General features: G+C 38.3%; 1 protein-coding gene across 1 annotated transcript; it reads right to left on the bottom strand.

The window, feature by feature from the left end:
* Positions 1–4,252: 4,252 nt before the first annotated feature.
* On the bottom strand, positions 4,253–10,470 carry LOC103410217 (histone acetyltransferase of the MYST family 1-like). Its single transcript, XM_029107133.2, has 9 exons — positions 10,034–10,470; positions 9,148–9,236; positions 8,897–8,956; positions 8,404–8,613; positions 8,207–8,275; positions 7,506–7,667; positions 6,028–6,121; positions 5,067–5,209; positions 4,253–4,691 (listed from the first exon to the last, which is right to left on the bottom strand). Exons 1-9 carry the CDS (start codon positions 10,464–10,466, stop codon positions 4,488–4,490), a joined length of 1,464 nt encoding a protein of 487 aa, XP_028962966.2. The 5' UTR covers positions 10,467–10,470; the 3' UTR covers positions 4,253–4,487.
* Positions 10,471–18,254: the final 7,784 nt, after the last annotated feature.

Genomic DNA, 18,254 nt, shown 5'->3' with positions numbered 1-18,254 from the left:
TGTGTCACCCTCTGTGCTTCGTGGCAAGGTAGACTAGTAAACATGCCCAACCTTTACTCACATTCGAGAAAACACCCCCAACAAGATTGCTTGCTCCAAAATCGAAGAGGCACCGCCCTCCGAATCTCGAGAGCCAGACTCCTAACATGATTACTTTCTCAAAAATCGAAGAGAGGGTAAAGGAACAGTACCACTGCTGGATAATTGGAAAGTCCCTGTGTGTCAACCTCTGTGCTTCGTGGCAAGGTAGACTAGCAAACATGCCCAACCTTTACTCATATTCGAGAAAACACTCCCAACTCCCAACATGATTACTTTCTCAAAAATCGAAGACACCGCTCTCCGATTCTCGAGAGCCAGACCCCCAGCATGATTGCTTTCTCAAAAATCGAAGAGGCATCGTTCTCCGAATCTCGAGAGCCAGATCCCCGACAGGATTGCTTGTTCGAAAACCGAAGAGGCACCACTTTCCCAACTTCAAGAGCCGGATCTCCTTGGATAAAGCTTGTCTGTAATCTTCACACGCAACATCAGCTTTCCAGATACCACAGACCATTTTTTCAAAGTGCTCTGACAGAGTTAAAACTTGTGAAGCTGGCAGCTCCCACTACCGTGCTATGACCAAGCAGGGTAAAGGAATAGCATTATTACTTGATGTTAGGGAGACTCCTATATATGTCGACCTCCATCCCCAACGGACAGGCAGACCTGCAAAAATGCTCAACCCTTCCTCTTATCTGAGAGGGCACTCCCAACGAAGCCTTTCGAAATATTCAGCTTTCTTTCCCCCCGATAATACTTCTGTAAACAAGCTATACTAGAGCAAGAATATCTCATATCATCAGGGTTAAAAGCAAGAGTATCCCATATCATGCTTTTTCCCTGTCTTTTCCTTTGGCCTTGTTCTTACCTGCAAGACAAGGAGAAAGAGAGCAATCAGTCAGCACTTGGAATCAAGCTTCCAGCCAGGAACTGACTGCCTGGAACCCCTTACCCTGACATTGCTCTCGAGTACTCATCTTCAACATCTTATGCTTCCAAGGAAGATACCGCATCTGCCTGAGGAACAGATAGGGCAAGTGAGAAGGATACAAGGAAACATGTGGAGACAAGCGTAACAGCACACGTGCCGATACATCCACTACTCTGTCAAAAGCAAAAGTATCCCATATCAGCAGGGTCGAACGTACTCTAGATTTGATGGACTTGTTTTGACCCTCAAATTCTTCAGTCGGCCTTATACTTTGGAGGAAACCAGAAAACCCTCCAGCCCAGTTCAAGAATAAGCCTGTGGAAAGTTACTTCTTCAAAAGCAAAAGTATCCCATATCATCTCTTCTCATTTTTCTTCTCTTTATCCTTCATGCTGCCTGCAAGATAGGGAGAATGTGAACAATCAGCCGGAGCTCTAATTGCTTACCTTGTCTGTTACCTCTTTCAGCAGATCCCCTAGCTCGGCGACTTGGGGGACTCCTACTACATGGTTTGTATCGCGCTTGACCAAGCCTGAAACTACAAGTAAGCTTCAAGTGACATTGATACATTACCTTGTGCATCTCCACCAGTTACAGATACCACCCCTGGATGGAGGAAGAGTACTTCCAGAGAAGATTCCACATCTACCTATGAGACAGATAAGGAAAGTCAAGCCGATACCACACTCCGGGACTTAGAAGTTTCGTGGTTACGAGATCATTCTCCCACAATATTTCCTAATGTCATTTGTACTAAATCATTCACTTGTACTCCCTAAAGGAGAGCTTGAACCTATGTACTTGTGTAAACCCTTCACAATTAATGAGAACTCCTCTATTCCGTGGACGTAGCCAATCTGGGTGAATCACGTACATCTTGTGTTTGCTTTCCTATCTCTATCCATTTATATACTTATCCACACTAATGACCGGAGCAATCTAGCGAAGATCACAAAAAGTGACCGTTTTCGCTACCTAGGATCTATCTTGCAAGAGAACGGAGAATTAGATGGAGATCTCAACCATAGAATACAAGTTGGATGGATGAAGTGTAAGAGTGTATCCGGCGTGTTGTGTGATCGTCGTAGGCCACTGAAGCTCAAGGGAAAATTTTATAGGACGGCAATAAGGCCAGCGATGTTGTATGGCACAGAATGTTGGGCGGTGAAGCATCAACACGTACACAAAATGGGTGTAGCGGAGATGAGGATGCTTCGTGGGATATATGGGCACACGAGAAAGGATAAGATTGGGAATGAGGATATCCAAGGTAAAGTAGGAGTAGCCAAAATTGAAGGAAATATGAGAGAAAATCGGTTCCGGTGGTTTGGACATGTGCAAAGAAGGCCTACTGACGCTCCGGTTCGAAAATGTGACTACGGGACAGAAGTTCAAGGCCGAAGGGGTAGAGGAAGACCTAGGAAAACTTTGGAAGAGACCCTAAGAAAAGACTTGATTACTTGGATCTAACGGAGGACATGACACAAAACCGAGCGCAATGGCGTTCTAGGATTCATATAGCCGACCCCACTTAGTGGGAAAAGGCTTTGTTGTTGTTGTTGTTGTTGTATTTGAATTAGCGACAAACCCCAACATCTGATATTCTTAATATTTTTTTAGGAAGATCTCTCTGCCTTTTCTTTTGTTTTCTTCTTTCTGTTCAAAGTAGTAAAGCAGGAAACTTATATAGAGAAGAATTATAAGTGGTGGCTAGAAGAACAGAGTCATGTGATGGTGTTACGCTGTTAACTGAGGAATTACTCCCGAATCGCCGAGGTTAAAAAGAATTGGAGATGAGAAGAGCCAGAGCCACTCATCCACACAAGTTGAACGATGTTTCAAGTAACTGTTCCTCGTAAGGTTGTTGTGTCGAGAAGTTTGAGGGTGAAATTTACTTTTCATTCGTAAGTAATGGTCGGGACTCGGGACTTGGCAGTGCCGTTATGTTAAGGGCGGTCCACATGCGTAGTTTTCATGCGCAACAACAAGAACAAAGCATAGTATTTATCTTCATCCCAATAAAATCCCTCCCTAAAACTAATATTATAGGAACGAGTCAACACAATCCCACTCTGCAATCAACGAACGATTGCTCAGTTAAGAGAGATTTTTTAGTGTATTTGGAACATAAAGCGGTTCATTATGTGTCATAATAGAGAGATACTGAACAATACATATTCTCACCATTTATATTATGATGACATGTGGTGTTACCGACTTGTGTTCCGAATACATGAAAAATCTCTCCTATTAGAGTTTGTTTGAGATTGCTTATGGAATGAGCTTTTGATGCAAGACAAAAAGAATTTAAAAGCGCATATGACCCATAAAAGTGGCTTTCTAACCGGATCCCTTCCATCAAATCCACCCAATCAATCAATCCGAACATTTGAAATTTAATCCAACGGCTACAAATAGGGAGCCCCCTTTAAAAGTTATAACAACTTTAGCCGTTGGATCAAATTTCAAGGATCCGAATTAGGTGATTGTGTGAATTTGTTGGAAGGGATCCTTGGATCAAATTTCAAGGACCCGAATTACGTGATTGTGTGAATTTGTTGGAAGGGATCCGGAGAGGATCCCTTTTCTTTCTAACCATACCAGAATTTCTAATTTCATCCCATCTTCCACGGGAAACCTCACTCAATTGTTTCAACTCTGTTTCATAAAAAAATAAATCAGAATGAAACATTCCTCGTGCCCGAGACTGCCAAAGTTTGCAGTTTATGGACATCTCGAAGAATATCCACACAATGCACTGATTGTTGCCATGAGTTCATTAATTAATGTTTTGTGTAGAAAATGAGACTATCTTATGCGTATATAGGTGTAAATGTTGAAGGCTTGCTGGAGGTCCAAAGTCCCTTGAAGGTTTGAATATGCAAAATGGTTTGAAATAAGGTTTTAAACTGTATATTTTTTTTTTCTTAAAAAATACTAATGTTGTTGAGAGGGAGGGGCAGAGAGAGAGGAAGATGGATATTTTTTTTCTTTTTGTTAGTAAATGGTTTGAAACCGAACTAAAACCGCATTGAACTGAACCGAATAGAACATTTTAGTTGTATTTCGATTTTAGCTTCAATAGTACACCAAACCAAACCGCAAAAAGTTTCTGTTTTGATTTCACGTTCACTCAAAATTGTACCAAACCGAACTGTAACCACCCTTGCTTAAAATTTATGAACTCTTAGTGAATTCATTTTCTTCTTACTAAGTTGTCAAATATTTTAGCCTTTAAATCTAAACTAATATAACTTTGTAGCTAGCATGCATCTGATCTTCATCGGTCCCTCAAAATGAAGACCTGATTAGAGCATAACTCACATTACTGCACTAGTGAATGTTGTTATTGTTTCAAGCGACAATAGCAAATGACAATATTGCCCTAACCAAGTTATTCACGTCAACAACACAAGCCTAGTATTCAAGTTCAAATTTTGTTTTGATGCCTAGGTCTATATTTATACAAGCAGTCGCAAGTTTACAGGTTTTGAATGAAGCGGACTACTTATGATCACCCTTGCTCTTTATACGGCGTCCAAATCAGTTTGCTAACATCGACCTCGAGACCCCCACGTCCGGCGGCTTTTAGATGACGATCCAGGACCTTTGGGTCTGCACAAATGACATGCTGCCCCTTCCTGTACTGAATTAATTCTAGACTCTGAAGGGTGTTCAATATATCCTCTGCCTTGATGGCTGTCATGTCACTAAGCTCCTGCATGGCGAAACATCATCATATACAAGTACATATCACCTGTATGTTCTACGAAACTCAGCAAAAACCATATGGCATTCAGATATATATACGATAACCCTAGGCTTTATAAGGAGAGAGCAATACAGGAAAATACAAACCCATGTTAAACGGTGTTTAAACTGTCCCAAGACAAATCCAGTATACAATTCTTAAGTATTTGGGTTTACTTCATATCGTGTAAAATCCCGTTTCGAGAATGGATACTTGCTTGGTCTCAATAGTAACAACCTCCATGCAATGTGCAAAACACTTCAAACACTCTCAGCATAGAGTTAAGCCACAACTATACGATGGTGGAGTCTTTGGTTTAACTAAAAACTTTGAGACACTCACCTTGATCGAAATGTTTCCCTTGTGCTTTTTCAAGATATCTAGAAGCACCCGGGTCCAGTACCCTCTGTAACTCAGCAATCCTAGGTCAGAGAGGGGTCTTTCAGGCGTGCCAACTTTACCTTCTTTCTTTGATAGTTCATATGCTGCATCATATTTAATAAAACATAAGCATTCATTACTCGCAAAAATTATACAAATACGGACAAATGAGACAATCAAATAGCAAAATTTGACATCAGTCCAGAAATTGGTTTTGATAATTGACAGAAGGCAAAACTGTCTTCTGAGGCCTATTACAAACCAGAGTCAGCAACAGGTCCATTCATAAGATTATTCCATCATACAAGAATGTGTCACCCTCTAGGCTCAATTCTATGACTAAAAATTTCTTAGGGGCATGAAGTGATGGAGTCGATCACATCATGTGGTAATAAACCCATGTTTATGCCTAGAAAATGACCAAAGTGATCCTTGTCATATAGATGATAGGCTTGAAGATTAAAAATAGGGGACAACTGGATAGCAGGGTATAGAGTCCACAAATACAATTAGAGACCTTTGAATTTCTTTGCAAGAGAAGATTTATATGTAAAAGCAACCTGCAAATATACAGATATGAAGGAAATTCTAGAATTTCAGTTCTAATGGTCTATTCCTTGCTACAGAAACAATTTAGTTAGAGAGCTTTACTTTATATTATACTATATTGTAATGAGTTTTGGCTCAATATGGTCTTCCACAATCTGCAACTGCAACTCATTGCAGGAATATAGAAGAATATTTCAAAAAACTTGTTGGCGCAAACCCATTAATAGATGTCTTTTTACAATGGTCCTACACAATTCAAAGATATTCCAAGGACTACCAATACTAAAGTCAGAACTCAATCATCGGGACAGAACAGAGACAATAGATTCAAAATAAACCGAAACAAAATAAGAAAGTAGGTCCCAGAGCTTACAGAAGGCAATCAAAAATTTTCCATAGCCTTTTCTTTGATACGGAGGGAGGGTGAGGATACATGCCAAGTTATAGGATTCCTCCGAATGCTTTTCCTGCATCACAAGAAATTACATAATTAGCAATACTGACAATTCAAGTTAACAAAGATAAACCAGGGTAAAATAATCTAACTAAAAACAGGAAAGTGCAGAAAATTCTTCAGCGACTTCAGAATCATTTCTACCCTTTCACATGTCTAAATTTGCAAGAAGAGAGAACAGACAAAATTCCAAATTCCAAGATACAAACAAACAAAATTCTCTACCAAGTAGAACTTGTATCCAAATGCTATTTTAGCACCCTCAGAATCAAAGTTCATTACTAATAAAATAACACTTGGTTTTCACAGTTAAATCCGCATACACCAAGCCACATATACACACAATAACAGATACGCAGAAATTTCTTACTATTATAGATGAAACTCAGGAAGCAGTAAATGTGAAGCTTAACCTTTGGACAGAAATGTTGGAATCTAAAGGTCTTCGCCTAAGCCAGTCTAAGACAAAGTATATGAATTGCAAGTTCAGTGCAAATGGAGGATCAAATGAGTTAGAGGTGAGGATTGGAAATTAGGAATTACCAAAGAGCAACAACTTTCTCTACCTAGGATCTATCTTGCAAAAGAACGAAGAGTTGGATGGAGACCTCAACCATAGAATACAAGCTGGATGGATGAAGTGAAAAGAATGCATCTGGCGTGTTGTGTTCTGGCGTGTTGTGTGACCGTCGTATGCCATTGAAGCTCAAGGGAAAATTTTATAGGACGGCAATAAGGCCAGCAATGCTTTATGGCACAGAATGTTGGGCGGTGAACCATCAACACGTACATAAAATAGGTGTAGCGGAGATGAGAATGCTTTGTTGGATGTGTGGGCACACGAGAAAGGATAAGATTAGGAATGAAGAAGATGTAAAGTAGGAGTAGCCGAAATTGAAGGAAAGATGAGAGAAAATCGGTTACGGTGGTTTGAACATGTGAAACAAAGGCCTATTGACTCTCCGGTTAGAAGATGCGATTACGGGACAGAGGTTCAGGGCCAAAGGGATAAAGGAAGACCTAGGAAGACTTTGGAAGAGCCTATAAGAAAAGACTTAAGAGTACTTGGATCTAACGGAAGACGTGAACAGAACTGAGTACAATGGCATTCTAAGATTCATATAGCCGACCCCACTTAGTGGGAAAAGGCTTTGTTGTTGTTGTTGTTGTATAGAAAAGACGTATACAACTCAAGGTAATTCGGCAAAGATATATAACTTCCAGATAATGCAGGAAGAAATCATAAAAATGATGTTCCAATATTGGGACAAAGTTGCAAAAGGGAAGCAAGCAGGCTACAAATATACCCACACAGAAAGATGATATAATTCATGAATTCTAATACAATTTTCTCTTGCTTCTTCAATGGTAAAAGATAATGACAGCAAAAATATTACCTTGGAAAAATATCCAACCATATGGCAGCCCCGATCATCACATTCACATAAAATGTAAAACAGAAAGAGGTCAACATCATAATACAGGGTCTTGTGATCAAGAAACAATTTTGCCAAATAACAAAGATTCTGCCCATAAACCTTGTTCTTTTTGCCATCAACCTGATTCAATAGATTTAATAAATAAAAAAGACATATCAGCCACAAACTCAATATCTGAACATGACAAAACGATCCGAAAACTTGCATAAACAAAAATATTCAAGATGATATTTCTTGGTGTATGCTTTTCACAGATTCACAGATGATATAGTGTTGATAGATGAATGTAGGAGGGTGTAAATGTGAAGCTTAACCTTTGGCAGGAAGTGTGGAATCTAAAGGTCCTCGCCTCAATAGGTCAAACACAAAGGATTGGAGATTAGGAAAGTGCCAAAGAGTGAACGATTTCGCTATCTTGGATCTATCTTGCAAAAGGGTGTGTGAGAGACAAAATTGGGGGGGGGGGGGGGGGGGGTGGTGTGAAACTCACCACCCAAACAGGATATACAATGAGACAGCTTTTTATTTTCACAGCAAAGTCCATTACAGATTGCAACTTTCGAAACCACTTCAAACCTTCCCACATTAACTTATGAAAATTAACACAAGGTTTTCCTTTGACCATCAGGGGGATATTGTGCAGAAACTATGCAACTAACCTCAAACATAGAAAGTGTACCACTTCGGTATATCTCATCACCAGGGGGATGCTTGAGATCACATTTTCTCTACATATGCAGACAGGAAAATGTATAAATTATTATGTTAATAACAGAAACAGTCGACTACACTGTGTGAACTTAACCATGAATGAAAGATACTGTAAGAAAGGGAAAAATATTGAGATACAGCTCACCATATGCCTTTGAAGCTGTTCTTTGCGCTTCATGAAATTGAGACAAAACTCACAAAAGTACAGCTTCAAAGAGTCATTATATTCGGGTGGGAAGGGGGAGAAGTACCATGTCTCAATTTCATATCTTCCAAGTTCTATAGTTGCTATATTTTTCACTTTCGTAAACTCTTCGTGTTCACGCAAGCTGGCAGCATCAAGTTCCTCATGGCCCTATAATATTGCAAGAGCACATTCAGACCATATATATACAAAATCTGAAACATATTCAATAAAGGCACAAGCTTTTGGAGAATTGATCCAATTTGTGTGTGTGTAAGAGCAAGAGAGAGAGAGGCATAAGAATTGATCCAATTGAGAAACATTAATGATCTAGACTATTAAATTCAGTTGTTAGCCAAAAGTGATGTCTATAGGTACATAATGTTTTCATCCAAAAAATAGGGATAAACAGCAAGAAAAACAAGAAGAAATAACGATTCTAATCAGTGGATACCTCTACATGTGTCTCATCAATCTTCCGCTTCTGATGACGAGTCATTTTCAAGCTTGTAACCTAATAAACCCGCATAGTGAAATATTAGCATAGGATATCTTGAAAATAAAAAGTACAGTACAAGCAACTGAAGGGGGAAATAAGGGCCATAATCATAAATAGCAGGATTTTCTTTGCACAACCCTAAACATTATCACAAGGAAAATGCTTGGAATTTCAAGTAGGGTTGACAATGAGGAAGGATGCATCACCTTGTCCTCCACTTTCTCATCAACTACAGCCTCCACTGAATCAAGATCAAGTTGGTCAAGTTTCACCCACTCGTCAAGCCTCCTATTGACTGACATAAGGAACAAACATAAGAACAACATCATAAGAAGTATTTCATTGAGATCATAACAGAATAATTTAATTAAATCACCCCCAGTATAAGACGTTGAAAACTAAGTAAATAATCACCTGATGGAGCTTATCCAAAAGTAAATTTTATAACAGTTCTGCAATCAGTAAGCTAATTGCCCTGTTCTATTATGATGGTATAAAAGATAGAATTTCCAGGATATCGAACACTGAGACTTTTTACGAGAATCAAACAACAAATCCACATATAGGAATGACATTAATAAAACAAGTTTTGTGTTGTGTATTATGGCATGTAAGGTTTGATTCATGAAATCCCTCGCACCAATGTTTTTTTCTATATATTTTTATTTCTAAAAAAGGCCTCACAATCCTCCATCATCATTAATCACAAAACTATCCCTCAACAGGATGAACATACGTCTAGCCACCACCTTTTCATCATCATGGAAAATGTACATTCATATTACTCCTCAATTTTTTTAGCAAACTTATTATGCTCATCATCTTATATGTCACTCTACATTGTAACGTATCACTTTGTCAAAGCCTCTACTACCAGCAACTTTTAAGAGATCTATCCCAAATTTGAGTAATGTCCCAGCTGAAAACTCAGCAAGTTCCCAAATTTAAGGTATCAATCAATTTAACCAGCTAAATAAATAGCAAACAATACACTCTACCAAAAGGAAAAGAATTTAAAGTACAGATCAATTAAACCGAAAACCCTAACCCTAATTTGCAAAATTGGGCAGGCAACGAAGAAATTAAACTTACACTCAGTGTAGTGGACGTAATACTCGTAGTCGTTGGGCCCACCGCAATGGACTCTCCGTCGTTCAATGACCTTGACCGGGTGGTACTTGTTATCCCTCCACCGGCACATGACGCGCGTGCCGACCTCCAACGGAAGAATCGACGACTTTCGCTTCTTCAAAAATTCCGACTCCGGGGTTATTTCGTTGGCCGAAGGATGGTATCCATCGCCTGCCTGAAGCATTCTATCAGCGTCGCATGCGGCGGTGACCGGATTAGGGGTGGCAGAGCCATTCTCTGCACTCGCCGGTGTTCCTATCGAAACCATTAAGTCGGTCGGCCGAAAGGGGCTCTGGAATTGTTGGCAACTTGTTATTATTAGAAGCGGGATTAACTCTGAAAGGCCGTGGGCCGGGTCCGTGAGAGGACCGTATGTTTCTGGGCCGGATAACATAGAATATGGGGAACATTCACATACGAGATTAAACAGAAATTTATTGGTAGTTGTATAACAGTCTAATAGTATTATTGTTCACTTATACGTGTGAGGTTTTAGGTTCGAACATTATTGATGGCATGTCCATATTAATATATTATGGCTGACTCATTCTGTAGCTTAATTCTCTTTTCACATCCCTTAGTAGTGTCATTATATACAAACAATATTCTACTCTAATCAACATGACTAAACTCGATCTGCACTTTTTTTCATAATCTTTGATAAGCTAAATTATGGCAAATGCCACTTCAAATTATGATTGATAAATTGATTGCGTGTCATTTTGCCCTCGGCAGTCCACTTCGTCATTTCAGTAGTATGCTACTTGTTACTTTGGCTATCTTGTAGTCATTTATATGCATTAAACAGATAAATAGTTGTCTAAAGTATCTTTAAATTGAATGATTTTTGACAAATATAATCTTTAAATGATAATAAATAGAATGAATGATTCAAATTGTGATGTTTGTGATGTTTGTACGATGAAAATACTCTAATCATACAAAGGGGACATGTAAGTTCCCCAGTGGGGAACAGAGGCACCATCATCCATTATTTAATAACTTATTCTGCTTATAATCTCAAATTGATAATTAATTAAGTTTTTGTGCTTAGAGGAGACTTAGGTGACAGAATGATTAATAAATGAAAGATTGGTCTGCAATTCTTATGAAAAAGGCCTCTTTGTATTTCAGTTTGACACTCCGTTCATCCCAGTGGACACCGTCCTTATCCACGTACAAAAATACATATGCCCCGCTATGGTTGCATTTTTGTTTGTTTTATTTGTTGTGGTACATCATGTTTCTACTATTATATGCTTTTCTACTGTCGTTGACAATAATTTAAAAAAAAAATCACTTTTTTTTATCAAATACATTTGATGTTTCAGATTTTTTTAATAAGCTGTTAAAAAAAAAAACACCACAGTCTCAAATCAACCCTAATACTAGACCTGTCAAACGGATCGTGTCTGTCGTGTTCATGTCATTTTCGTGTAACACATGTTATCTTAACGGGTCGGGTCGTGTCACACCCGTTATCTTAACGGGTCCTTAACAGGTCGTGTCAACGGGTAAAGTGATCCGACCCGTTATGACCCATTAAGAAAAATATAATTTTTTTCTTAAATTTGCACATACCACACATTACCACATAAATATTACTTCAAAACATTAAAATATATTTTTCGTTTAAGTACTACATCTCCACTTGAAAATAAGAGCCTAATAAACAAACATCCATACACTACTAGTCTATTACAAAATATTAAATGTGCAAGGATATGCAAAATGAAAGAGTTTTTGTTTTTAAGGTTGTGAAGCCTTTCTCAAAAGTTTAAACCTTACCAATGGAACTCAAAGCTTGCATTTTATTCCTTTTACAAAATCCTCAATTTTCATTGATCATCATGACATAAGATTTTGTGGTATCCACTTCTGTAAATATTTTAAATTGACAATCAAATTAATTTATTGTATTCATATAGGATCAAGGAGTGTAGCTGTAAAAAAATCATCAAAATCGTAGTTAAAACAACTGTTAAATCGTAATTTTTCGTTTATAACCTTCGAAAAGTTTTGTCCCGTTACTTGATCTCTTAATATTTGTTTTTTGCAATTTTTGGCATATGTGATCTCGAAGTATATACAAACATGTTTGACAGTTGGATCGTTGAAACTAGTTTTGTAAAATGCGTATCCCATCAAAACAATAGATTTACTAACACTTAAGAATTTATTCATACTTTCATTAAGTATAACATAAGATTTTGTGATATCCACTAGTGTAAATATTTTAAATTGAAGATCGAGTTCATTCATTGTATTCATATAGGGTCAAGGAGTATAGCTGTAAAAAATCATCAAAATCGGAGTTAATATAACCGTTAAATTATGATTTTTCGTTAATAACCGTCGAAATTTTTTGTCGCACTACTTGATCTCTGAATGTTTGTTTTTTACGATTTTTGGCGTATGCGATCTCGAAGCATATACAAACAATTTTGATGGTTGGATCGTTGAAATTAGTTTCGTAGAATGCGTATCCCATCAAAATGATAGATTCACTAACACTTAAGAGTTTATTCATACTTCATTAAGTATAACATAAGATTTTATGGTATCCACTACTGTAAATATTTTAAATTGAAGATCGAGCTCATTCATTGTATTCATATAGAGTCAAGGAGTGTAGCAGTAAGAAATCATCAAAATTGGAGTTAAAATAACCGTTAAATCGTGATTTTTCGTTGATAACCGTAGAAAAGTTTTGTGCCGTTACTTGATATCTAAATGTTTATTTTTTGCAATTTTTGGCATATGCGATCTCGAAATATATACAAACATGTTTGATGGTTGGATCGTTGAAACTAGTTTCGTAGAATGTGTATCCCATAAAAACAATAAATTCACTAACACTTAAATATTTTAAATTGAAGATCGAGTTCATTCATTGTATTCATATAGGGTCAAGGAGTGTAGTTGTAAAAAATCATCAAAATCGGAGTTAAAACAACAGTTAAATCGTGATTTTTCGTTGATAACCGTTGAAAAGTTTTGTCTCGTTACTTGATATTTGAATGTTTGTTTTTTTCGATTTTTAGTGTATGCGATCTTGAAGCATATACAATGAAGTTTGACGATTGGATTGTTGAGATTAGTTTCATAGAATGCGTATCCCATCAAAATGATAGATTCACTAACACTTAAGAGTTTATTCATACTTTCATAAAGTATAACATAAGATTTTGTGGTATCTACTAGTGTAAATATTTTAAATTAAATATTGAGTTCATTCATTATATTCATATAGGGTCAAGGAGTGTAGCTGTAAAAAATCATCAAAATCGGAGTTAAAATAACCGTTAAATCGTGATTTTTCATTGATAACCGTCGAAAAGTTTTGTCCCACTACTTAATCTCTGAATGTTTGTTTTTTACGATTTTTGGTGTATGCGATCTCGAAGCATATACAAACACGTTTGACGGTTGGATCATTGAAATTAGTTTCATAGAATGCGTATCCCATCAAAATGATAGATTCATTAACACTTAAGAGTTTATTCATATTTCATCCACTAGTGTAAATATTTTAAATTGAAGATCAAGTTCATTCATTGTATTCATATAGGGTCAAGGAATGTAGTAAAAACTCATCAAAATCGGAGTTAAAATAACCGTTAAATCGTGATTTTTCGTTGATAACCGTAGAAAAGTTTTGTTTCGTTACTGGTTCTCTGAATGTTTGTTTTTTACGATTTTTGACGTATGCGATCTTGAAGCATATACAAAAAAGTTTGACGATTGGATCGTTGAAATTAGTTTCGTAGAATGCGTATCTTATCAAAATGATAGATTCACTAACACTTAGAGTTTATTCATACTTTCATTAAGTATAACATAAGATTTTGTAGTATCCACTAGTGTAAATATTTTAAATTGAAGATCGAGTTCATTCATTGTATTCATATAGGGTCAAGAAGTGTAGCTGTAAAAAATCATCAAAATCGAAGTTAAAATAACCGTGAAATCGTGATTTTTCGTTGATAATCGTCGAAAAGTTTTGTCTCGTTACTTGATATCTGAATGTTTTTTTTTGTGATTTTTAGTGTATGCGATCTCGAAGCATATGCAAACAAGTTTGACGGTTGGATCATTGAAATTAGTTTCGTAGAATGCGTATCCTATAAAAACGATAGATTCACTAACACTTAGAGTTTATTTATACTTTCATTAAGTATAACATAAGATTTTGTGGTATCCACAAGTGTAAATATTTTAAATTGAAGATCGAATTCATTCATTGTATTCATATATGGTCAAGGAGTGTAGTTGTAAAAAATCATCAAAATCGAAGTTAAACTAATCGTTAAATCGTGATTTTTCGTTGATAACCGTCGAAAAGTTTTGTCCCGTTACTTGATCTCTGAATGTTTGTTTTTTGAGATTTTTTGCTGATGCGATCTCGAAGCATATACAAACAAGTTTGACAGCTGGATCGTTGAAATTAGTTTCGTAGAATTCGTATCCCATCAAGTTCAATGGTATAAAATCGTTAAATCGTGATTTTTCGTTAATATATATTTATTTATTAAGTAGATTTAAATGTATTTATTTTGTACATATAACACTTCAGAAATTGAATGATATGTACATTTAACCTTTCCAATGGTCACCAATTTTTAATATTTAATTTAATATATATATATATATATATATAATTGTAAACACGGAAAATTCCTGAAACGAATGAGACAAGAACACGTGTACAAAATAATATTTGTATTAATGATTTAGGGGTCACAATCTCTTCTACGAATTTGGCCTCTGATTCTATCTTTGAAACGTGTAGATGTAGTGTTGCTGATCCAGGGGCCGTCGAGGCTTGATCTTGGACGAACAGTTGATGAGTGATGAACACCTTCTTCAAGGGCCGTCGGGGCTTGATCTTGAATGGGTGGAAGTTCTTCAAGGGGCGTTGGGGCTTGATCTTGAAGGAGGATTTCACGAAGAACGAAGAGGGCTTTCTTGATCCTTCGGGATTTGCTTGAGATCTTCTAAGTTTCGAGGCTTCAAGGCTTTGGTGTGGTGTGACTTCTCTTCCAATTTGGGAGTAGAGAAAGTGCATGTAAAAATCCTCCCCTGATTCTTTGATGGAGGAGCCTATTTATAGACTTTGGGAATGAACCACCACCATCCATTTATTTTGGTGGATGTTGTAGGTGAATTTGGGTGGAGGTTGTAGGTGAATTTGGATGGATTGTTGTAGGTGAATTTGGGTGGAGGTTGTAGGTGAATTTGGATGGATTGTTGTAGGTGAATTTGGGTGTATGTTGTAGGTGAATTTGGGTGGAGGTTGTAGGTGAATTTGGATGGATTGTTGTAGGTGAATTTGGGTGTATGTTGTAGGTGAATTTGGGTGGAGGTTGTAGGTGAATTTGGATGGATTGTTGTAGGTGAATTTGGATGGATTGTTGTAGGTGAATTTGGGTGTATGTTGTAGGTGAATTTGGGTGGAGGTTGTAGGTGAATTTGGATGGATTGTTGTAGGTGAATTTGGATGGATTGTTGTAGGTGAATTTGGGTGTATGTTGTAGTTTTAATGCAATGGTCAACATTTATTTCACTAAAATTTCAATGTTTACAAATGTAATTTTAATGCGATGGCTAACATTTATTTCAACGAAATTTCAATGTCTACAAATGCCCCCACTTCAAGGCGCATAGTATACATGTGCTTGTCACGTGTAGAAGATGCGTTTTGAAGTCCCTTAATGTAGATGTCGATCCAAGGGCCGTTGAGGCTTGATCTTGAACTGGTCTGGGAGTTTCTTCAAGTGCCGTTAAGGCTTGTTCTTGAATTTTGTTTGAAATTTCTTCAAGGGCCGTTGAGGCTTGATCTTGGATGAAATTGGACCACAAGGAGCTTCACGTAGTAGACGATCCTTGGCTTTGATAATGGATGAATCAGCACGTATTTTGTTGTGCTTGTTGACTTTCCACAGCTTTGATCTTGAACTAGGCTGGAGGAGTTTTCTGGTTTCCTCCAAAGGACTTTCCACAGACTTAATCTTGAACTGGATTTGACTCAAGAGTGGTGGACACTTGATCTTGAGTCAGGGTCGTTGAGGCTTGATTTCGAACTTAAACATGACCACGAGCAGTTTCAGGACATGCATGCTTTGAAAGATCAAGGAAGTTCGCAGCATTTTCATATGAACCCTGAGCAGTTTGGTCAACAGTATGATCTTCAAGATTGATGGGCTCTTCTTCCAGTTGGTGACTTGATCTTTAAGGATTATCGAGGCTTTGCTCTTCGGTGACGGTACCAGCGAAGGGTCGTTAAAGCTTCTCGAGCCTTTTGGGTTGGAGCAACGGTGTCTAGCTTGGATCTTTACTTGAACTCCTCCGTCTGGATTATGTGGTTATGCAGGGAAGGGCTTCGTGCTTCATGATTTGTTCCAGCTTGTTGTGTTGCATTCTTCTCTGCTTATTTCTTTTGCATGGCTGAAGCGATGTGCAACCTTTTGCCTTTAAATGGTTCCTCGGAGCACCACCTCTCAGCGACTCACTCATGCTTGGCAGCTTCAGTGCAAAGAGCCGATGTCAACAGATCCACACTCTTGAAGCATTTGCTGAGGGAATTCGAGACATATTAGCAGTTGAAGATGAGCACTCGAGAGCAACGCTAGGTAAGTAACCAGGCAAAGGTTCCGGGCAATCAGTTCCTGGTCGGACATTTAATTTCAGGTTCCGACTGATTGCTTCCTTTCCCCTTGTTCTGCAGGCAAGAGCAAGGGCAGATGAGAAGATGGGGGAAGAGCATGATATGAGATACCTTTGCTTTCGACCCCAGTGATATGAGATACTTTTGCTTTTGAAGAAGTAGCGGACGATCAGCACATGCATTCGTCGCGCCTGTCTCCATATGCTTCGATGCATCATCTTCATCTGCATCATCTTCACCTGCATCATCTGTTTTCCAGGCAGACGTGGTAGACGAAGAGGAAGCAGAAGATGTTGACGATGCGTATTCGAGAGCACGGCTAGGTGAGCAATCAGGAAAGGTTCCAAGCAGTCGGTTCCTTACCAGGAGCTTGAGTGGAGGTTCCGACATATTGCTTTCTTTATCCTTGTCTTCGTAGTGAAGAGGGAGGACAAAGAAAAGGATAGGGAGAAAGCATGCTATGAGATACTCTTGCTTTCAACCCCAGTGATATGAGATACCTTTACTCTGGTGTGGCTTGGTTGAAGAGGCGCTTCCAGGGAGGAAGAAAACTGAATTTTGGTTGCAGATGCCCTTGGCGAGGAAGAAAGGTCAGGCTGGATGCGTTTTCAGGGAGGAAGAAAACTGAGTTTTGGGATGCAAATGTCTTCGGCAAGGAAGAAAGGTCAGGTTGGATGTGTTTTCAGGGAGGAAGAAAACTGAGTTTTGGTTGCAGATGCCTTCGGCAAGGAAGATGAGTCAAGCTAGATGTGTGTCTTGCTATAGGATGGAGGTCGAATTATATGGTGAGCTCTCAACATCAAGTGGTAGGGTGAGCGTGGCCTTGTCACCCACGCTTGTCGGCAGAAGTGCGGTAGTTGGCGTAATGGACCTCACACGTCTTCAACTTTGTCAGTGATATCTGACGAAGTTGCACGTGATAGCCGAAAGCTGAGATTGTGTCTGAGAAGTGTCGACGGACTTTACGCAGAAAAATCCGGGTTTTGAAATTCGGAGAGTGGTGTTTCTTCGATTTACGAACGAATGGTTGTGCTGCCTCTCCTTTTAAAGAGGTGTCAATTGTATTCAACACGCACAATTTGAAGATTGCCTGTCCGTGAAAAATTATCTCTGCTACTCTTTACTTCATCCAACCTTTTTCTTTTAGTATTTTTTGAAAATGACTTCCCCTTTTAACATTTGCTTAGATTTGAGTCTTAGCAGCGACACAGGTGCACCGCGTCAGGGTAATGTATGGCGCCCGTCTTTTTTTTCTTCTAATGGCCCTCTTACAGTTGAAGACTCTGTGATGAGGGATGCAACAACGGCTACGGTTGTAGCTAGAAACCTCCTCACTCCTAAAGATAATAGGATACTTTCATGACGGTCCGATGAGTTAGCCGTTCAAGAGTCCCAGGCTCTCAGTGTCCAGTGTGCGAACTCTGTTTCTAACATGGGCCAACGCTTACTTGCTCGAACTCGCCAGGTTGAATCATTGACAACTGAGGTGGCAGCTCTTAGTCAAGAGATTAGGCA

The sequence above is a fragment of the Malus domestica genome, chromosome 08 (genome assembly GCF_042453785.1).
Source record: "Malus domestica chromosome 08, GDT2T_hap1".
Classification (NCBI taxonomy): domain Eukaryota; kingdom Viridiplantae; phylum Streptophyta; class Magnoliopsida; order Rosales; family Rosaceae; genus Malus; species Malus domestica.
The sequence above is the reverse complement of the archived record's forward strand: the minus strand, read 5'-3'. Positions and strand labels throughout refer to the sequence as shown.